Genomic DNA, 22,449 nt, shown 5'->3' with positions numbered 1-22,449 from the left:
GAAGGCTTTCGGAGCTGCTTGGCATCCCACCGTGATGCCATGGGAAGGAGGGACCACCCTGAGACAGCTCCGAGGGGGTTTCATGGGATTTGGGGATGGAGGGGTGGTGCTGAGCCCAGCTCTGATGCTGGCTGCAGGGCCAGCAGTGGGGTGATGATGCAAAACCAGTTGCTCCCAGTCACCCCTGCTCACAAATGGGTTTTCCTTACTGGATTACCGCAGGCTGTTCTCAGCCACGGATTGTGTTTGCGGTCAGCAGGGCTCCCCTGAGCAGCTTTCCAGGGCTCCTCACCTGTGCCTGTCAAGAAGTCGTGGCCCCCCCCCGTGCTCCCCAGCATTGCATCTTGGTTTGGTGTCCCTCATTTCTAGGTCGTCCTTCTCTTGCTGGTAGGAACTTGTTCTGTATTTCTAATTTGCTCTGGTAAGAGTGTATTGTGTTGGAAAAAAAAAAAATTTGTATTTCTTTTCTCTGGTTATTCAACTCTGATACAGTTTTTAACTGTCCCAAGTGCACATGTAATTTTTTTACCCAATTTTGTGTGCTGCCTGACGCAGCCCTTGGCTCTGGGGGCTTTCTAGGATGCTGCCTTCCCCACAACTCAACCCAGACGCAGGAGGAGTACAGCTCTGTCCTGTTTCTCAAAGGAAACGCTAATCACTGCCTTTACCCAGAATATTCCCTGCCAGCCGGGCAGAGTGCAGCTGGGCAGACAGGACCAGCTCCTCTCCATCCCCAGGAATAACCAGACCCCGACAGTGCCCAGCTCCCTCCACACCCCTCAAGGAAGGACAGCGGGAGCAGAGAAGGGTGACCCTGATGCCTGGCAGCCAGTCACTACAAGTGCATCCTTCCACCTCTGCCCACGGCTGGCAGAAGCCCCAGCAGAGCCACGCAGGCAGAAGACTCACCAGAAAAAAATTATTTATTGTTAAAAAAATCCAACAAAATACATCTCTGCCACCATGAAGTGCTGCCTGGGCAGGAGGTCCAACGGATGCACAGTCTGTCCCATGACATGGTTCCTGCCTGGTGCTGCCTGGACCCTGCCTGCATGGATGGTCATGGTGGGCAGCTCGGTGTGAGGGTCTCAGCTCTGGTGCTAGGGCCACCCCGGGGTGGGGTATGGGGTCCCGCAGTGCAGGCAGCTGCTTGGAGGGAGATCTCAGGCAGGGTCTGGCAGCGTGGGGCTGGTACAGGCAGGCTCTAGCAGCTGAGACAGTATGGAGGCTGTTCTTGGGGTGTTCCAGAAGCATGCGAGGCTGCTTGGGTACTGTAGGGCCACTCAGGAGGGGTCTCCTGCAACATGGGGGCTCCTTAGGCAGGCTCCAGGGTGCTCGGGCAATGTGGGGGCTGCTTCAGGGGCTCTCTGGCAGTGGGCGGGGAGGCACGCTACAGTCTCCTCAGGCAGGTTTCTTGGGCCTCCAGCTGTGTGGGCAGCTCCGGGGGGTCGCTGGCAGTGCAAGGGCTGGCTTGGGCAGGCTCTGGGGTGCCTCTGGCAGCGTGAGGCACGGATCAGGCAGGCTCCAGGGGTCTCTAGCGGCACCAAGGGCAGCTTGGATGGGTTCTGGGAGACGACCCCATCCGCAGATGACGGCACCCGTGCATCATCGGCGCTCAGGCAGTAGTGGCAGCAGCGGCATCACGGCGTCGGGCGGCCCGCAGCAGGCTCTGCCGCAGCACGGGGTAGAGGCGGTGGCAGCCGTCGAGGCCAAGGCGCAGCGCCTGCGCCCAGGCGTCGGGAGGGCTGCCCTGCCCGCCACCCAGCACTGCCGACACCTGGTTAAGGGCGGGCAGAAGAGCCACGGTGAGCCGGGCGACGGCGCGGCGCTCCTCGGGCTCCCCGGGCTGCAGCATCCAAGCGGCGGCAGGACCGGGGGGCCGGCAAAGGGCGCAGCCCACCGCCAGGTCGTACATCTCCACCCCGGCATCGGCCAGGGCCAGGGCAGCGGCGCTGATGGCGGCGGCCAGCGCGGAGCCGCCGTCCTGCAGCAGCAGGGCGCTGACGGCCAGGCGAGCCCGCGGGTACCGGGCCAGCCGCACCGCCGGCTCCAGCGCTTCCCGCAGCGCCGCCGCCGCTTCCCGCTCGGCCTCCCGCTCCGCCGCCGAGCCCGGCCGCCACCGCGCCCCGCGCCCGGCGAAGGGGGCCCGGCGGAACTCGCAGAGCAGCCGCCCCCCTCCTGCCGCCGCCGCCGCCGCGCCGGGCTCGGCCGCCTCCCGCGGGCCCCAGGCGGCGCAGAGAACCTTGGTGCCGCCGCCCAGCTCCACGTAGGCCGAGCCCTCCGCCTGGCTCAGCAGCCCGGCGCGGGCGAAGAGCGGCCGCAGGGCGCAGGGGTCCCGCGGCGCCGCATCCTCCCCGTCCTCCTCCGGCGCCTCCCCGGCGGCCCCGGCCGCTGCCCACACCTCCGGCGGCTGCGACTCCTCGGGGCCCCGCACGCGGCGGTGATCCAGCGGCATGCTCGCGGGAAAAACACGCGGGGGCAGGAGGAGGAGGAGGAGGAGGAGGAGCCGGGCCCGGCCCGCCCCGCCCCCGTAAGCAGAGCCCAGGCGGCAGCGCGCAGCGGGAGCGGCCTTTATTGGTGGGAAACGCGGGTGGCGGCGCAGCAGCAGGCAGGGGGCGGGCAGGAGGGGGGAGGGGGGCCTGCGGCCCCCCGTCAGTTCTTCAGCTCCCCTAGCCGGAGCCTGGCAAAGTCCGTGGCCAGTTTCAGGGCCTCCTGCAGGCAGCCCACATTCTTGCCTGTCGCCTGCGCGGAGACGTCCTTCCCACCACCTTTGCCGTCCATCAAGCCAGACACCTCCTGCACCCACTGGCTGGCCTTCAGGCCCTTATTTGCGGTCTCCTGGGTAGGAAAAGAAACAAAAAAAAGAGGCAGCTCGACCTCAACCCAGCCAGCAGTGAGCGAAGAGGGTCCACGAGCATGGTACAACAGGACAAAGCTCTTCCGGGTGCGCCTCTTGGAGAAGAACTAGGCCAGCAGTCCAGGCCGACTGCCTGGCCCCATGCCTACAACCGCATTAAGTCCCAGCTCTTCCCCCTTCCCTGTTTGCAGAGCAGAACAACCCTCCCCATGCCGCAGCCTGATGATAACCCAAAGCACAAGGGTCACGGCTCTTGCCAGCCCAAATGAGTTTTGGCCACATAATGCAAGGGAGTTACTGCCTGGAGGCTGCAGATCTTCCACCAAGGCTCAGAAAAAGGCAGACACAGAGTCTCAGTGTTACCTGGGGTACTTGACACAGGCAGGTGATTCTGCCAGCTTCGTTATCTACAGTGAAGAGCATGGTGGCAGTCTGGGGGGAGTAAGTCTTGAAGAGCTTCAGAGATTCATTCAGGGCCTGTAAGAGGACAAAGTCACTGCAGCACACCTTCCCCCTGCTCGCAACCAGCCCTGCTCCAGCCCCTGTAGCACCCACAGAGACCTCGGGGATCTGGACTTGCATTAAACCAGCCAGCAGCACCCTGCAGCGCTCCTCCCAAACACAAGTGATCTTCACATCCCTGGCTGTGCAGAAGCCTTGCAGGGGACACAAGCCCTGGCTGTGCCCCTCACAGCTGGCAAGGAGGGAGGAGGCCAGTTTCAGGGCCTCCCACAGGCAGCCTACATTCTTGCCCATGGCCTCCTGCTTTTATTTCTCCACCTTCAGTTATCTGGGAACTGGCAGAATTAGTGGCTGTGCAGCCCCAAAGCAAGTGAACCTTTGCCCGAGTGTACTGGCCGGAGGGGAAAATGCTCTGCCCTTCGATGTGAGCTCCCAGCAGGAGGGAGCAGCTGTTCTGTAATGAGTCAGGAGGACTCAACTGCATTGTGATGAAGCTGCAAAGGTTATCAGACACAGCAGGCATGCTGGAGAAACAAGGGAGACTGCCACACATCCTGTTATTCCCAAGGAGACTGTCATCCTTTGCTCGCATAGACAGTATGATGCAGCACAGAGCTCTTGGGAGCAGGCCCTCCAGTGAGCAAAGCAGTGCTGCTCTAGCTGGATAGGGAATATGCAGCTCCCTGCACTGCTGGCACTGTCATCCCCTGGGATGCACCCTTCTGCCAGGGAGAACGCTGCGTTGGCATCCACTGCAAGCAGGAGCGCTGGCATCATGGAGACAGGGATGGCCACAGAGAGTGGAGCAGGCATCTGTCAGCAGGATCAGCTCCAAGACGCCCGCAGCAGAAATTTAAATAGGGCATTAAAACTTGAGTTGTCCAACCTCAGGGCATGAGCAGCCCCCGCTGCCTGGCACTTGCTGGGCTCAGCGCTGCGGCACAGTGCACACAAGGGAGCTTTTATTCACAACAGAAATCGCTCAGAAAGAAACTTAACTTGTGCATGGAGGAGGGAAGGAGCAGTTTTAGCCTGGGCAGAGAAGAATTTCAACCTTGCTGCAGCAGACAGTGCTCAGGAGCTGGGGAGCAGCTCTCTGGCCCAGCCCTATCCACACACAGAGCCCAGGACACCATTCACAGAGCTGATCTGCAATGGCCACAAGCATCATGACTTCCATGGCCTGGCAGAGCTGCTGTTCCGAGTTCCTTAAGCCTGCATTTTAGTGTTGTGACTGCTCCTGGATGAGTCTTACCTGGGACACAATGTGATTTCTGTTGGGGTCCCTATGCACAACCAGGTCTGGAAGCTCAGCAAATGGTCAAGACCCCTCCTGACCCCTGCAAACCCATGTGTTACTCTCTGCGTCCCACCTCCTGGACTATCCCAGTGGTCCTCCCCCTCTTCGCTAGCTGCTGCTCAGGGCTGGCAGGTGGCAAGAGACAGCTCTGTAACACAGCACTGTCTCCCCAAGTGAACAGAGACCACCCAACTGCTCCTCCAGCAAAGGGAAGGTTGTCAAGGAGTCCAGGCCTTCCCATACCTTTGCTGAGGCTCCATTTTCCATTTCCATGATGACCAAGGGCTGGTTAGGGTGACTCTCAATGACTTGCTTGGTTTTCTCCAGCACCTGAGGACAACAGCGGTCAGATGCTAGAGCACACACATTGTGTATGGATACAAGAACCACCCGGGTAGAGCTTCCCTTCAGGTACAGAGGCCCCCAAAGTGCCCTAACACATCCATGGCCCAGCCCAGAGCAGCCACATGCTCCACAGCCAGGAGCAAAATGTGTTTGCAGGCGGGTGTGTGGCTTGCAAGGCAGCAGCAGTGCTGCGTATGATTCCTCCTCCAGGAAAATCCAATGGGATGCAGGAGGAAGAACCACACACCACCCATATGGTGCACCCACAGCCACCATTAGCGCAGGAGAAACCCAACTTCCAAGATATGCTGCCAGCACTTCACCCCAGGGAACAGGTGTGGAAGTAGCCATGCCCTGAGAGGGAGCGGGAGAGGCTGGAAGGCTGAACAGAGCGAGGGGCACGCCCACAGCTCTGTGCCTTTCCACACTGGACATGAGTGGAGTTCCCAAGGGAGCCCCCCCCAGCCCTCCCACACTGTCCTTTATTTCCACCCAGGGCTCACTCGTTTCTGGATGTCAGCTTTGCTTGCTCGGTCCAGGTCATCCATAACTTTCTTCAGTGCTTTAACAGCCTCTCTCAGTTCATCTTTCTGCCACTGTGGAATAACAGCAGTGGCCAGTGTCTGCAAAACAGGAGTGGGTGGAGAGGGTTAGAGGTACCAGTGACCATGGCAAGAGGCAGGGGATGCTGCACCACGCTCATGAACCTCCCCTCTTCTCCCAGTGCCTGACAACTCAGGCACGAGGTGCTGGCTGCAGCACCCACAGGACACAGGGCTGGGAGCTCTGTTCAGACAGGAGTAGGAAGCTGAACTTCCGCCTCATTAATCAAGTTCCCACTCACTTTGGGGAGGCAGAGCACTGCTACCATCCTCACCTCACTGAGATCCGTGATCTCCTTCTGCACATCCTTGTTGGGAGCTGTCTGGACCTTCACCTTGGCCTCCATGGCTGACAACAGTTTCCGGAGGCTGTCGACTTTCCTGAGGGCCTAGCAGAATACAATCTGAGTTAAGTCATAGAATCATTTAGGTTGGAAAAGACCTTTAAGATCATCCAGTCCAACCATTAACCTAACATTACCAAGTCCACACTAAACCAATTAAGGGTAGACTAGACTAAACCATGTCCCAAAGTACCACGTCTACCTGTTTTTTGAATGCTTCCATGGATGGTGACTCCACCACCTCTCTTGGCAGCCTGTTCCAATGCTTGACAACCCTTTCCGTGAAGAAATTTTTCCTAATATCCAATCTAAACCTCCCCTGGCAGCTTGAGCCCATTTCCCCTCGTCCTATCGCTAACTACTTGGGAGAAGAGACCAACACCCACCTCACTACAACCTCCTTTCAGGTAGTTGTAGAGAGCAATAAGGTGTCCCCTCAGCCTCCTCTTCTCTAGGCTAAACAACCCCAGTTCCCACAGCCGCTCCTCATAAGGCCTGTGCTCCAGACCCTTCACCAGCTTTGTTGCCCTTCTCTGGACATGCTCCAGCAACTCAATGTCTTTCTTGTATTGAGGGGCCCAAAACTGGACACAGTATTCCAGGTCCGGCCTCACCAGCGCCGAGTACAGGGGGACAATCACCTCTCTGCTCCTGCTGGCCACACCATTCCTGATACAAGCCAGGATGCTGTTGGCCTTCTTGGCCACCTATGCACACTGCTGGCTCATGTTCAGCCAGCTGTCAACCAGCAACCCCAGGTCCTTTTCTGCCGGGCAGCTTTCCAGCCACTCTTCCCCAAGCCTGTAGCATTGCATGGGGTTGTTGTGACCCAAGTGCAGGACCCAGCACTTGGCCTTGTTAAACCTCCTACAGTTGGTCTCGGTCCATCGGTCCAGCCTGTCCAGATCCCTCTGCAGGGCCATCCTACCCTCCAGCAGATTGACACTCCCACCCAACTTGGTGTCATCTGCAAACTTACTGAGGGTGCACTCAATCGTTGATAAAGATATTAAACAAAGCTGGCCCCAGTACTGAGCCCTGGGGAACACCACTCGTGACCGGTCACCAACTGGACTTAACTCCATTCACCACAACTCTCTGGGCTCGGCCACCCAACCAGTTTTTTGCCCAGCGAAGACTACGCCCATCCAAGCCATTAGCTGCCAGCTTCCCAAGGAAAATGCTATGGGAGACGGCGTCAAAGGCTTTGCTAAAGTCCGGGTAAATGACGTCCACAGCCTTTCCTTCATCCACCAGGCAGGTCACCAGGTCATAAAAGGAGATCAGGTTGGTCAGGCAGGACCTGCCTTTCATGAACCCATGCTGGCTGGGCCTGATTCCCTGGTTGATCTGCACTTGCCTGTTGAGTTCACTCAATAACAACCGCTCCATAATCTTTCCTGGCACCAGAAAAGTCATGCAGAGATTTGGCAGGCTGGGCTCTTGGCCACCACCATGAAAAAGGGTGAAGAATACTGCAGCCCCAAGATGGAGTTCAGTAATTTCTTGGGAAGCAGCAGAGCCACAAGCAGGCAGCACTTGACAAGAACCAGGGTGTGATGTTGGCAGACAGGCCCCCAGACTCTTCTTTGCCAGAAGAAATGCCAAGATCCTCCAAAAAGAGAAACCACCTCCTCACCAAGCCCCTTCTCCCACTCTAGGAAGCACCAGCCCAGGCTAGCCCAGGACCAAAGTCACCTGCCTCCTGCAGCAGAAGACTGGATTCTCAGACTGCACAACTCTCCAGCCAATCTTGCTAGCTGCTGAGAGCTCTAGATCAGCAGGCCATTCTGCAAAGCAACCTGAGCTAAACCTGCAGCTACCTCGGGGACCCACCCCAGCTACAGCCAAGACTTCCCCCCCTTCCCTCCCAGCTCTCTCCTCTGGCTGTAGCAGAGCCAGGGGCCTCCAGCACAGCCTTTGCTAACAGCACTATCCTTCTCTGCAATGTACTGGTGGAGTCCAAGACTTGCATCCCTCAGGCACTCATGCCAATTCTCCCTGGTGCTGAGGGATACTGGGCAAATGTAAACGAAGACGACCTTGGCACAGGGTTAATATATGTACATGCACATGCCAATGGTTTCCCACAGGGCGTGGGACATGGGATTTCACAGGATCTCTCCTGCCTCCCCTTACCTTCCGAGCTTCGGCCCCAGTGACTGCAACTATCCTCCGGATGCCTTTAGCAATTGCTTCTTCTGAAACAATCACAAAGGGGCCAGCATGGCTGGAGTTCTGCAAGTGCCTTTGGAAAGAACCCATAAAGACCCACAACAAGAGAGAGTTAGAAGTTCACCTCTCATCTCAGCAGGAAACAGCATGGAAACAAGGAAACCACCCTGCCAGGAAGAGCGTGGGGACAGGAAGAAAACACAACCTAGCTGCTAAAAGCAAATGAGCAAGGAAAGGGTGGCAAGGGCTATGCTCCCAGCACTGTCAGAGACTATGCGTGTGGGCAGGGACAGCTCACAGGCAGTTTCCCTGCCTGCAAAGGCTGACTTGCAATTGGGCTTGACTTGGGACTGGGAATGCAAAGGCACATCATCATCACCACCACCTCCAGCTCTGCCCTGGCTGTGCCCAGCATATGCCCACGGCACTCACAACAGAGCTCAGGCTCCCCACGGACTCCTTTTCAGCCACCCTGCTGCCTTCTCCAGCCTCTCCAGATACTCACGTTCCTCCACAGAACTCAATAGAAGTGATGGAGCCCGCAGGGCCAGAAGGGTCAGCCAGCAGCTCCTCCACAGGGATGCCAATTGAGACCACACGGACAGGATCGGGGTAGGTCTCGTCAAAAACTGCCCGCAGGCCTTGGATAGCTTTCGCTGCTGCGAGAGGGCAGTCCTTGGCATACACAGTCTGCAAAGGACAGGAAAGGGAAGCAGGTAAAAGCCAGTCCTGTCAGCTGTTATTGAGGGCCTGTGTTCCCAGAGAATCTTGACTTCCTCTGAAAGATCCTAAAAGGGAAGTTATGTGCCTCAACTGCACCGGGGTTTGTTGAGCTGCAGGGATCCTGAAGTCACTGACAGATGCCCCATCTTCAAAATTCCTGATACCACTGCCTGCTCAGACCCACCATGCTCCTGTACATTCAAATGGTTTCTAACCACAGACTCCTGAGCAGAGCACAGGGTCCTCCCAGGGTCTGCTCTGACACAGGGCTGGCACCAGGCAGAGCAACTCTCTCACCGTTGAGGACACATCACTGGGGGGTCTGGGTGTACACTGTAAATCCAGCCAGGCCTGCAAAACTACTCTGCCAAGCTTCTTGGCTCTTGTAACTAATGCGACACTACAGCAGGCATAGAAACACTCCAACCCTAGAGAGAGCTCGGTACCAATGAACAGAGCAGTCTACATGAAGTTTTCCCCACTCAAAATACTCTGTGATGCCAATCTGTGCATAGTACTACATCAGCAGCTCAAAAGAATCCTGCTGGGCCAAACTTCCAGCACCCCAGATCATCCAAAAACTTGACTCGAGGTATTTTTTTTCCTGAGTATATCCAACCCATCAGCCATACCCACCTTTGCCTCCTCAATCATCTGGTTGGCAATCCCTTCGACTTTCTTGATTTCCTGGGTAGACAAGGCTCCCTTGGCTGTGAAGTCGAACCGCAGCCTGTCTGGTGCGACCAGCGACCCTCTCTGGTCAGCTTCCCCCAACACTGAGCGCAGGGCGAAGTTGAGGATGTGGGTGGCCGTGTGGTTGCTCATGACTGGCCTCCGCCTACTCTGATGGAGGAAGCCACTGTTAGATGGGGTCCTGCACTGCGGAGCCAAGATCAACTCTACCAGCAGAAGTGAAGGTTAATGTGCTGCTCCAACAGAAACCTAAACTAGCTCAGGAGACCAGAAACAATTTAGCACACTTGCTGCCTTGGAGCCTTAACTAAGGGAGTGGAACGTTCCCCACCAAATTTGTGCATGGCTTTTCCCTGGCAGTCCCCTTGTTAGGCCTATCTGGAGAGAGGCCAAGGACAGACCAGGTCACAGACACTCAACAGGGAAAAGCACTACAAGATGGGAGCCTTACCTCTTGCTCCAAAGGTGCTGCCTCTATAGGGAAGGAAAATGCATTTTGCAGACTAGGCTCAATGCAGCACTCACTCAGCAGGCTGAGCCTGCTGGAACAATGTCTGGAGCAGGGCACACCGCCCAGGCTCCCACTGTCATCCACAACACAGTGGGGTACCATACCTGCTCCACCTCCCAGCTGTGACCCAAAATATGTTTCTGCTGCTGGTGAGCAAAACCCAGTGAGCATGGCTCTGAGCCAGCAGAGCGTTATCTGCCTCACAGTAGGAGAAAGCCAGGTGCCAGGCAGCAGAGGCCTTGAGTCAGCCAGACTAGAAGGGCCACATTGCTTGCCAGCATCATGTGCCACAAGGAGAGCAGGCCCCAAACTTCAGACCACCCGAGTGGCATCAATGGAAAGAAAGGAGACAAAATCCAGGGAAAAAGAGACGAGGCCATCTGTTATACCACGTCTTAACTCACCTCATCGATAGACAAGTGGACCTGATCTCCTACTTTCAAGCTTCCATATAAAGTTCCTATGTGAAGCACATAGCCTCCTCGGACCTGCACGTTCTTCACCGTGAATTCTGTTTTCTGTACAAAGAGGGAAATGCACACAGTGAGCAGGGTGAGAGGCCAATGGGAGACAGACAGTCCAGCCAGAGGTCTGAGCTACAACTGGAAAGGTCTCAGCTGAGAGCCAGACTGGTGCATGTGATAGGAGAAAGCTGAGTGTCCCCATGCACAGCACACAGGGCAACAAAGCAGAGAAGAGAGTGAAGGTGGAGCATGGTTACAGGGCACAGCAGAGCTGAAATTGTTCCCCACCTCAGCTCCCATCACAGCTCAAAAGCACTGTCCTTCTGCACAGCAATCCCAGCACCACCACCCCAGGCACCCACGTTCTGGCAACAGGCTGACCCTGCAGCACGGAGTTCAGTTCCCCAAGAAGCAAGGGAACAACCTCCAGCACATCTGTGCCATGCTGTACACCCAAAAAGGAAACCTGTGCAATGCCTGACACCTGCCATGGACAGGAAATTGCTGGAGCTTGCTTGGCCCCTTCTCCTTCTCTGTGCACAACTGCGCAAGCCCTGGGTCAGACTGAGTCTAGCAAAAGGCTCTCAGGCCCACTCACATCCTCCCTGCCGTCGTCATCCTTGACCATGTAGCCCTCGTCATAGATCTGCCCACCCTGCTCGGCGTAGAAGCAGGTCCGGTCCAGCACTATCCCACACTCCTGGCCAGTGGATACCTCCTCCACAAACTTCTTCTCCCTGCGGATGGCTTTCACTGTGGCCACGAGGCTCCCAAAATCTGTCACCAGGACGACAGGCAGTGTCAGTAAAACGGGAAAACTTTGTAGAGACCACATGGGAGCAGAACTTCATAGCAACACCTCCCAGCTATTGCAGGAGCTCATGGCAGCTACATTTGCAGGGGATAAGGAGAAAGAACTAGGGTAATAGTTCGATGAGAGGGAATTTCATTCAGTGCTCTCCAAGGCAGGGACTGTCACCTCCTTCCACACCTACGCAGTAAAAGTCAGCCATGTGTGCTGCTACAAGCCTGGGGCCTCCTGAATATCCAGCAAATTGAAGGATTAGCAGCAAGAGCAAGTGGGCCAAGGACCCTCTAACAGACCAAGCAGAAACTGAAGTCTCGTGTGGCACTGGCAGAGGAGCAGCTAGGAAACACAAACATAAGAGTGTGGAGACACAAAGCTGCAGGGAATAGGAATTCCCTTAAGTTGGCAACAACGGATCTGAAGAGTGCAGCAGCCTTTGACCAGTCTGCCCTTCTCTTTCCCTGCTCCATTTGTTACAAGCAGGCTATTCACCTGCGCATGTTTCCCATCCCACCTCCACGTCCCAGGAAAGGTGAGCCCAGAGGGGATCTTGTTTGAGGTACATGCCAGTTTGGCAGCAGAGGATGATTTCGAGGTTTTTTTCATACCATAAGCACCGCTCTGATCTGAAGCATAGCTGTATTTTGGCGAGTCGTCAGTCACCTCCAGCCCTCGGGCCCTTAGCTCTTCGATGGCATAGATGTCCAGCATGAGGAGGTCCTCCCCTCCAGCACCCTTCCCTTGGGATTTGAGCTGCCAATGACAAGCACCAAAGTTTGAGAAAACCAACCTCAGCACCAGCCTGTGCATGCCAGCCTAGTTGCACACCTCACTCACATCCCCGAGAGCTCCTTGGTTCAGAGCTTTGCTCTGGAAAGCCTTGTGCCAGCAGCTGGAGTGCTCCTGTCTTTTCTGACTTCAGAGCAGGCTGTTCCAAGTGCTACCAGCATGCAGACAAAGCAGGCCTGAGCTCAGCATGGGCAAGGTAAGTACCCAGCCAGCTGGACAATGCCACTCGCTGCTGCTGCAGCAAACTGTTGGGAGAGGCACCCAAGCTGCCGGCCTGCCTGGACAACTACTCCTTAGACAGGGAAGTCCTGAACTTTCCTACCCAGAACAGGATAGTGGAGAGATGCTCCCAGCACTCCACCAGCTCCGCCTGAAGGCTGAGCTTGAGGCCCCAGGCCTCAAAGTGTTAGTGAGCAAAACCAGCCCCAGCTGCACAGAAAAGACATGTCCCACAACAACTGCGGTGCCATGCAACGGTCTTTCCCACTGGGCACCGGGGCACGCAGGGTGTGAGCAGACCAGCTAAGAAAGGACCAGACTCATGACTACAAACTACAAGGAAGGGAATCCTCCCTGCCCACTCTCAGGCCAGCTCCCCCTGGTGCTGTTACCTACCTGTGCATTTTTCCGCTCTTCTTCAAAGCCCTCCATGTCCACAACAAGGCCCTTCTCCTCTGCAATCAGTCCAGTGAGATCCACAGGAAAACCGTAGGTGTCATACAGCAGCCAGGCAGTATCACCTTCAGAGAAAAAGCAGCGCAGTCGGCACCCCTGTACTGTGAGACACCGCTCCTTTCCCCACTCTCTGTCTGGCTCTGTCCCACCCAACTGGCTCAGCACTATGGCAGGACGGGGAACAGGTCTGCTGAACATGAACATCAAAAAGGCTCCTCATTGACAGCACAGAGATCACACTATCATGTTGTGTCTGGGCAGCTTAGAAACCCAAGCAAGCGAACACAGGCCAGAGGAGAGAGGGGTGGCCCAGCTCTGAGCAACCGTCTTTTGACTCCAATTCTGTCCCCTCACACCTTCCACCATCTCTCAGCTCCCAGCCCAGCTAAGCCCTAATTTGGTCCACGATAATAAATGCCTTTTGATGCATCCAGACAGAAGTCACAGCCTTACCAGGGATGGTTTTACTGTCTCCCAGACTCTGGATCTTCCTGTCCAGGATGCGACGTCCTCTGCTGAGTGTTTTCAGGAATTGGTCCTCTTCTTCATTGATAATGTCCTTCACCATATCTGGGTCCTTCTTCAGCTCAGGAAAGGCATCTCCCTGCAGACCCAAGAGGATTAGTCTTCAGCATGGAGATCTGCACATGTCAGCAGAGGAAGTCTTCAGCAAATACAGTGGAGCAGGGGAAGAACTTACCAGTGACTGCACCACCACATCAACCAGAGTAGCAAAGAAACCCTTGGGGGCATTGAGCTTCTCATGAGAGTAGCGCACAGCCCGTCGGAGAATCCGCCTCAGCACATACCTAGGGAATAGCAGAGGCCCTCATGCAAACGTTACACCTCTGAGCTGTTCTCAGGGGATCCACCAGCACCCAGTCCCAGGACCAAGAACATTGGGTTCTCACCCCACATTTTCTCTCAAGTAGCTGCTCACACCAGCAGCAAGCCAGAGGTGAGGTGTCAGGCCCCAGCTCCGTGACAGACTCACTGTGTGCTTAAGAGTCTGTCCTACGAGTCCAGCTGCACCCACAGCACAGCCCCCAGCCCAAACGTCATTGTTTTTTTTGACAGCAGCACTGCACCAAGCAGGGTTTTGTGCCTGTCTGCCCACACTGATCCTTTCTGGGCGCTGACACAGTAGGACTGGTACTCACAAGAACCCTCAGACCTGTGTGTCTTGGCCTTTTGGACAGACCTTGCAACAGGGTCAAATATACCGAGCAAACACTCTGCTATCCACTGCTTTAATGATGAATTCAAAGACGTCCCAGAGACACGTGAGATCCCAGACCCCTCAAGGGAACGTGCTGAACAGAATGGGAGTGGCAGCATTGCAGCAGCTCCCTTCTTACCCTCTGCCAGTGTTGTCAGGTCTGCCCCCATCAGAAAGGGCCAGCGTGATGGTCCGTGCATGGTCAGCCAGCACACGGTAGGCCATGTCTATACCATCAGCATCCTCAGCACCGACCTGCCCCATGTACGGCCTGGCACCCGTGCCCTGTGCAGAGAGAAGGTGGTGGGCAAAGGGGACGATTAAACAGCAGGGAGCAGCAACATGGCAGAACAACAGGGAGGCACCTCAGAAGCCAGCCCCATCCCACTGCCTGCAGCCACAGACTGCAGCCTGGCATAACCTGTCCAGCCAAGAAACTTCAAATTCTGTCACATGGGAGAAGGTCCCAGCTTCCCTCTTTTAGGGTGTTTTTATCCGTACCCAAGAGAAACACAACACTATAACAAAGCAGTGCCTGCACATGGTGTAAGCCTGTAACCATGGGCACAGTCCCTACAGCCAGGCTCCCAGCACACTGCAGGAAGGCAGACAAGGACACATGGGCTGTGTCCAGCCAGTGACTTTAACATTAAAGAAAGGCAGCCCTCTAATTCCAACTCTGGAGCTCCATACCTCATCCCTCTCAGAGGCAGCAGGAGCCTTGGCTCTTTTCCCTGCATTTTTTTCCAACACAATCTGCAGCCAGGAAGCTCTGCCCCTTCCATGGAGCACAAAAAGGCTTGGACCTGCACAGAGTTCCCAGCACTGGTAACATGGCCCCCATCCAGGAAGATGCAGCAACAGCACACTGGTTCTGCAAGTGACTGTCACGGTTTATGGCAAAGACCTCCTCTCTCAGGGGCTTTCTACAGATCAGCATGTTCCAGGTGGGAGAATGAAGGACAAACTCTGATTCTGGGTCAGCAGCACCACGTGCTCTCTACCACATGGCAAAAAGATGGCCCTAGGCCATATGGGACAGCAGAGCATCTCCCACTCTGAGAGAACCCAGGAGTGCACCATCAGGACAGTTCACAGGAGACACCTAGGAAAGCTGCACTGCTTACTGTTCTGTGTTTTCCCCTGGAAACATGCCCCATGGCAGCAATTACTGTGCCAGCCTGTGTTCCTACCCTCAGCAAAGTACAAACCCATGGGGCTCGCAGCAACTGGGAAAGCAGAGACCTGCAGACATAACTGCCCTGTCCAACCAGCCCCACACATCTTCCCAGGGATTCAGGGAATGGATGCAGCTGCATCAGGCCCAGACTCCCCAGTTCGTACCTTCTGGATGGCTTCAAAGTAAGGAAGGAAAAGATCGGTGTCATAGTTGGACATCTTGTTCTGCAGCACAGAGACCAGCCTCTCCAGGCCCATCCCAGTATCAATACTTTTCTTAGGAAGAGGTTTCAGTGTCCCATCAGCTTCCCTGCCCAGCCGCAATAAGAAGGATGAGCTGTTACGGATGGAGGCTCTTGCAGGGGCAACCCCATCTCTCTCCTCATCTCCATGAGATTTTGTTCCATTAGATTTATGACATGGGCCTATACACAGGCCACACAAAGCACAACTTTGGTAAAACATAGTTAACAAGACCCTCAATGACAACTTAGACCCAGAGTGGGATGGCACTTATTCCCTACTGAACTCCTGGCAGATGAACTGAGAAAATACTCCCAGTCTATCCCCAAAGCCTGTGGCCCACCTCTTCTGTACAGGTGGGTCAGGGGACAGAGCACCACAAAGTGCACAGCTCCTGGCCAAAAGACAATGGTGAGCAAGCCAGGGGCAGTTAAAGAAGTATGCACTCTGAGCAACCTCCCGTGCTGAGCCGGAGCAGCGTGGGGAGGGAAGCAGGTCTTGCTCACCTGTTGAACTGTATGAACACCAGGTTCCAGATCTCCAGGACGTTGGGATCATCCTGATTGACCAGGTGGGAAGCATCTCTGTCCCCAATCCGGTCATAGTGGATCTCGCTGCAAGGGCCACAGGGACCTGTGTCTCCCATTTCCCAGAAGTTATCCTTCATATTGCCAGGCAGAATCCTGCCCTCAGCCAGCCTGTAACAAGAAACTCTTATTGAACAACAGAGACTTACAGCAAGGCAAGAATTCACCCAACCAAGGACTATAACAGAGAAATCTCAGCTCACTAATTCCTTGGATGAGCAGACAAATCATCAGGGTCCTGAGCCAGACCAATGTAAGATCTTACCACCCAGGTTCCCTGCTGAGGAGGATCAGGCAAGCAACAACACCTGGCACTGGCCCCAGATGGAGGCAGAGGCCTACACAACACCTCAGCGAAGCCACCATCAAGAAGACAGGCAGATCTCTGACTTCAATACATGCGAGGCAGGTTTGGCCCCACAACCTATGTTGTGTGTCACAGAGGTATGTCACAGTGTCAGTGGCAGGTTTCAGAGGGGACTACACCCACAAGACGAAAGGCATCATTTCACTGCTACATCAAGCTTTGGCCCACCCACAGCTTGAGTGCTGAGTGCAGTTCTTGCTTACTCATCTCAAGGAGGGTGAGGTAGAAGTAGCATATATATAGAGGAGGGCAACTAAAACTACCTAGGGGTGGAACATCTGCCTTACAAAGACAGTGTAGAAAAGAGTAGGACTCTTCAATTTGGAGAGGACAAGGCTGGGTGGGAGACTACAATTAAGATTTAGAAAAATCCAACAGGTTCAAAACAGAAACAGACAGGAGGAAGGGAGCAGAGCCCCAAACAGAGGCTAAGGGGAATAGATGGATCACCATCTAACAAACTAATCCAGTGACTGTGGATACTGGGAGGGGAGGAGGAAAACAGACTGCAGGCCACAGTCAGAGGCAGCACACTGGGCTGGACAGACCATTGATCTGATCCCAAGGGGCACTTCTTATGTTCTTAAGCTTCCACAAGAGATTTTAAAACAAAAGCTCTCAGTCTCTTCTATCCAATACCAGTACTTCCCTTTGGCTTTGCAGCTCCGCTACCCTGCAAATATTATTTGTGACACTTTAATTTTGTTAAAAACTCCTGTTACATGTGGTCTGCCAGGTAACACATGCCATCTTTCTCTGAATGACTATTGCTCATCAAAACATGCACCTTCCTCACTTAAAGGCCTTACCCCAAATTCAACCATATCTGCTTGCACTCCAGGTCTGGCTGCAGGCCTGCAGCCTCATTTCCACCAAAGTAAGTGACGTAGAGTCTTTCAGCAGGGATGCCGAACTCCTTGGTGAGAAGGTCCAGTGCCAGTTTACAAGCAAGTTCCTGCAGAAGGAAAGATAAGGTCAGCAAGTGAATGCAAACAGAGTTTCTTTTCAACATGCAGCACCTGCACAGTACTGGCTACTGTAGGTATCAGCAGCTCTCTACAAAGAAACTGCCAAAAACTTTCAGACTTTTGGCATAAGAAACAGGCAAACCAGTATATGCAGTGAACAGGGCACAAGAAATATCTCATATGGCTTTCCAGATACAGCACAGCCAAGTTAACTCCTAGCATGCTCGCTGTCCCAAAAAAGCCTTTGAATTCTGCTGTTATGCGGTATTCTTAACATCGCCTTTGCAAATATGAACACTACACTAGCAAGACGCTTGGGAAAGGATGTTATAATCACTCCTGTCTGAGGTCCATCATAGTTGCACAGCACATGCAACTCCCCACAGCTCCAGGACAGCCACTAAAACCTCTACCCGAAGACTCCAAACTGGCAGAGTTAATATAATCAGCTTTGTAAACCTTAAGTAACTAATCTCAAAACATTCTGCAAGGTTCAGGCAGCTTCCAAGTTCATTTATTCCAAAGGAACCACATGCACCTTAGGAACCACTCTGTGCCAAGATATTCTCCTTCCTCTTGGCAATTGTTCTGCTGAGTTCATAGACACAGGTAACTTTGTGCAAGAGACTCAGAGCTGCACCTAGCTTATTTTACCTTGAAATAATCCCCAAAGGACCAGGACCCCAACATCTCGAAGAAGGTGTGGTGGTAGACATCTTTTCCGACGTCGTCCAGGTCGTTGTGCTTGCCCCCTGCTCGGATGCACTTCTGAGTGTTGGTGGCTCTGTTCAGTTTAGCAAGCGGGTGCGAGGGGTCAATAGTATTGAGGAAGATGGGCTTGAACTGAGAGGAAAGAAAAAAGGGCAATCAAGAAAAGCACTAAAAGCCTGTTTTCAAATGTTGCAAACAACAGTGTTATCCAGGTCATGATACCACTAGCCTGGATGTAGCAAATGCAGCTTTCAGAAACAAGAAGCCTGCTGTCTCCTGCATGCGAGGAGGCTGCAGCACACCCTATAAGTTAGCACTCCCACATACACACATGTTCCTAAAGCTTACCAAATCCATATACTACCGAAGGGACTGGAAGTAGCCAGATTCCCAGCTGACCAGAAAAAAAGTCAGTGAAAACTGTGTGCTGATCTCCAGCAGAGCCCTTTCAGCAGCCCAGCCCCAACCATTCTTTAACAACGCCATTAGTCATTTGTGCCAGGACTAGCTGTGGTACAAAGGGTCAAGGAAGGGAGACTGGCAGTGGTCCCACCACTGCACAGCCAGCCCAGCAGACACAGGAACCTCTCCCAGTGCTCTTGCCAATTTTGCCAGAGCACAGAGGACTCCAGCAGACACACCAACCACCTCTTTGTGACCAGAAGGAAGATGGAGAAAACAATAATTTTGTACACGAACAGCTCTGCAAACACCTTCACAGGTTTCAACTGATACAGGATATGTTCATAAGGACCTCAGTACCAGAGTGGGAATCCTACCTGATTCATACCAGCATTAGCAAAGAGCAGCGTGGGGTCATCCAGGGGGATTGTAGAAGACGAGTGCACATAGGTATGTTTGTTTTCTTTGAAGAAGTCAATAAATCGTTGCCGGATCTGACTAGCTGTTAGTGTAGCTTCCATCTTGAAGCTGCAAGTCACAGCTGTCCAAAGCAAGCGAAAGGGAAAGCGGCAAAGCCTTGATGCAGTCTGAAGAAACAACAACAAACAAGGCTCTTACATGGTGTCAGCTCAAGCAATAACACCAGGATCATTGCCTCCATCTCCTGAAAGGATCTCCCCAGATTGGTCCGCCCCAAACAGTGCTGACCCAAACCCAAGCTTCCTCTCCCCCAACCTCCCTGATTTCTAGAGCTCGAGCTCAAGTTACCTGTTCTTTGAAAACATGTGTTTTTAAAATACCAAGTTCACCTGGATACTGAACTTATTAAGAGGTTATGTCTGCCTTGCCAGGGACACAGGGGAGGGAGAGGATTGCTAACACGTAAAAACATTCAGGGTGATTAAATCACAGGATCATAGAACTGCTGAATTTGGAAACGACTTCTGAAAATCACCTCGTCCACCCTCCCAGCTCAAAGCAGGTCAACTTCAGGGATGCCTGGAAACCTTCCCTGCGAGGAACCGCATCACCATACACACAGCAGCGGCAGGTGACAGTTTGGAGGTGAGCACCTCCGCTATATCCTAATGGGTACGTAAAGCCGTCCTCTGCCGAAGGAGCGCAATGCAGTTCTCTAGAGGGCCAAGCTCCCAGAAGCCTGCCCCGGCGCAGAGGGACGATAATTCCTCATGAGACTAAGGCCAGCGAGTCGCTGGAGGAGGGAAGGACTGGAGGAGGGAAGGACTCGAGGAGGGAAGGGCTCGGTGCAGCGGCGGCTCCCGGGCAGAGCAGGGCCTCTACCCTGACACCACCCGGTCTCAAGTGCCCAAGGAGAGGCGAGGGCACAGCGCGTGCCCGGCAGCTCTGCGGAGAGCCGCCGGAGAGCCAGCAGACAAGCATCCCCCCGCGGCCCTAGCTGAGAAGAGGAGACCAGCGGCACCGCCAGCCGCCCGCCCCTCACCGCTGCCCGCCCCGGCCCGCCTGCCCTGCCAGGCCGTCTCCCCTCGGCCCAGGGGGGCCCAGCCGGGCCAGTGGAGGCGGCCGCCCCGTGGGGGCAACCCGCGAAGGCCGGTGGCCCTCGGCCACCCCTCAGGCCACAGCGGAGGCCCCTCAGGCCCTACCTCCCCGGCCGCCGCCGCCGCCGCCCCTTGCTCCGCACCACCGGCCCCGCCGCAGCGCCCGCTCCGCCCCTCCCCGGCGCAACGCCGTGCGCCAGCTTTCGATTGGCTGCTGCGACCGTCGCTCCGCATCAGCCCCGCCCCTCCTCTCGGCCGGCCTTAGGGGTGGGCCGCCCGCAGGCTGATGCAATGACGGGACACGGCGACCACGTGACGAGGCCGGGCTGAAGGCGGGTAGGGACCCGCCATTTTAGGAATGCCAGCCCTGCTGCGGGGCTGGGATGGGAGGCCTGCTCTGGGGCTGGGCAGGGCCGGGCAGGGGGGACCGAGGGGGCTGGGACCGTAAGGGCCCTCTAGCCCCTCCTCACTGTAGGTACAAAGATGCTGCAGTACCATGAGGCCTTGGCCCTCCTGGTGCAGATTTGCTCCCTGCAGGTGGGCCTGAGGCCTCGGCCACTGGTGTGGAGAGAGCAAGGAGCTGCAAAAGGCTCAGGCCAAAAAGGGGATGTGGGGGAGAGGGAACTGGCTGGGGATGGTGGGCAGGGTGGCTGCTGGAGTGGTGACCAAAGCCCCACCGGCTTCCCTGCTGGGTGATGTAATGGCTGCAAGGCCTTTGCATGGGTCTGAGGGGACAAGGTCATGGCTAAGAGATGCAGGGAGGGTTTTCACTACATGGTGAACATGCTTTGGTCATGCAGTTGGGTAGTTGACGGGGTGGGGTATGCAGTCCAAGGCCAAGAGGCACAGCACGTACACAGGGGAGGTGCCACGTTGGCAAAAAATTCACTGTGAGGACATCAAGCATTGAAATGAGGATCCAGGGAGACAGCAAGGTCCCTGGAGGTTTTTGAGGTCTGGTTCAAGCCCTGGGGCAACCTGATCTGAAGACATTGATGAGCCTGCTCCTCCTGATGGGGCTTGAAGTAGAGCCCTCCCAGGTCCTCTCCAACCTGGATGGTCCCCAGGTGCCTCTACAGCATTGGGATCTTGTAGACTGGTCTCATATCTTCCCCAGAGCATCCCTCCTGGCCCCACGCTGTGGTTCCTGAGCCATGAGCACGTCTGTGCTGCTGTCCTTCTTGGCCTCAGTTGCCATCAGTTAGCCATTTCCAAAGGTTGCTTGCTGCTCGCCTTCCCCAGCTCAGTGCTGGCCTGCGGCCATTCCCACCATTCTTGGTCCTGCAGCCCTCCTCACTTGTGTCTGTTCTCTCCTTCCCAAGGAGCCTGGAAGGAAAGAGGAAACTCCAGTCTTGTTGGTTCCTAATGGGAACTCTGCTCCAGGTGCTGCTTGCAGATAGGAGCAGGAGCTGGCAAGTCTGTGCAGGTCTGAGTCTAAGACCATCCAAATCCACACCCAGCACGCTTATGTCTCATGGGGGCCGTAGTCTATCCACCAAGATGGAAGGAAACATCACTGCTTCCTCCTTTCCGTGCTCTGTGTCACCTGAAAGCACATCTTCCAAACTTGGAACACCTTCACCGTCTCCTAGCTGCTGGCTCAGGTATTTCTTTGGTGATTGCCAGACCTGGAACCACTCAAATACTTGGGGAATAGTCAGCTCTGTCCCCTTTGCCAGGCTGAGCGAGGCTGGACAACACGTGTCCCTTTGGGCACATCCAGATGTGATGGACTCATCCTGGCTACTTTCTTCTTATTATTTCCTCCCCCACCTTAAATTCAGGTTGCCCCAATTCTTCAATTTCAGCTCAGGCTTTTTACAAGTCAGCTCTTTGTTTCTTTTAGCACCTTACTCACTTCCGCCTCCTAAAAATCCATGCCCCCAGGCTGGTCTGGGCTGCAGGAGCTTTGGCTTTGCAGGCACCTCTTGGTCTGATAAGTATCCAGCACTGTCCTCCAATAAGGAGAAGGGTGATGGCTGTGACCTTGGTGCCCCAGCAGTGGGTGGACGGGGCTGCAGGGAGCTGGAGGTCTCTGTTGGCTCCTGGGTGCTCTGGGTGAAAGCATTGGCACGAGTTGAGCTTGCAGTATTAGACATGCCTTCCCTGTGCTTCCCAGGCTGGGCTTTGGATTAGCATTCCTGGGTTCAACCATCCCAAACTCACCCCCCAGACTTGGGAGATAGCTGGGCACAGCCAGTTTTGGACCTGTTTTCCTTTTCCTGGTGGTGTTTCCAAGTGCTTCTCCAAGCTCGTGGTAGAGGTGAACCTTCTCCTGCACTTACAGGGATTCTGGGAGCTGGGGCTTTAGAGGATTGAAGCAGTGGAGAACTGGGTAATGCAGGAGACATGCAGCCTCATGTGCCGAAATGATGGTGAGCCCTTGGTCCACCCTGGGACCCTGACTTTGCCTGGGGCAGGCGAGGGGTCAGGGCTGGTGCTGGCACCATGTCCGTCCATCCCGCCCCCCCCCCCCCCCCCGCCGTGGGTGCCCAGAGCCACACCCTG

The 22,449-nt window shown here is 55.1% G+C and overlaps 2 protein-coding genes across 3 annotated transcripts; both read right to left on the bottom strand.

Moving 5' to 3' along the window:
- Positions 1-1,615: 1,615 nt before the first annotated feature.
- EXOSC6 (exosome component 6) lies at positions 1,616-2,455 on the bottom strand. The gene has a single exon (XM_075715777.1). It carries the CDS (start codon positions 2,453-2,455, stop codon positions 1,616-1,618), a length of 840 nt encoding a protein of 279 aa, XP_075571892.1.
- A 197-nt stretch (positions 2,456-2,652) lies between these two features.
- AARS1 (alanyl-tRNA synthetase 1) lies at positions 2,653-20,065 on the bottom strand. Of its 2 annotated transcripts, none has more exons than XM_075714795.1 (21): positions 20,047-20,065; positions 18,802-19,011; positions 17,966-18,154; positions 17,153-17,298; positions 15,896-16,087; positions 15,312-15,456; positions 14,107-14,252; positions 13,449-13,557; positions 13,202-13,352; positions 12,689-12,813; positions 11,893-12,037; positions 11,075-11,253; positions 10,417-10,530; positions 9,445-9,651; positions 8,591-8,775; positions 8,050-8,158; positions 5,842-5,955; positions 5,468-5,587; positions 4,863-4,949; positions 3,221-3,334; positions 2,653-2,838 (listed from the first exon to the last, which is right to left on the bottom strand). In XM_075714795.1, exons 2-21 carry the CDS (start codon positions 18,943-18,945, stop codon positions 2,653-2,655), a joined length of 2,907 nt encoding a protein of 968 aa, XP_075570910.1. In that variant the 5' UTR covers positions 18,946-19,011; positions 20,047-20,065. The 2 variants fall into 2 exon arrangements, with proteins under 2 accessions (XP_075570910.1, XP_075570911.1); XM_075714796.1 differs by lacking the exon at positions 20,047-20,065 and adding an exon at positions 19,193-19,234.
- Positions 20,066-22,449: the final 2,384 nt, after the last annotated feature.

Source organism: Pelecanus crispus, chromosome 8, assembly GCF_030463565.1.
Source record: "Pelecanus crispus isolate bPelCri1 chromosome 8, bPelCri1.pri, whole genome shotgun sequence".
Lineage (NCBI taxonomy): Eukaryota > Metazoa > Chordata > Aves > Pelecaniformes > Pelecanidae > Pelecanus > Pelecanus crispus.
Note: the sequence above shows the minus strand (reverse complement) of the source record. Positions and strands in the feature narration are given on the sequence as shown.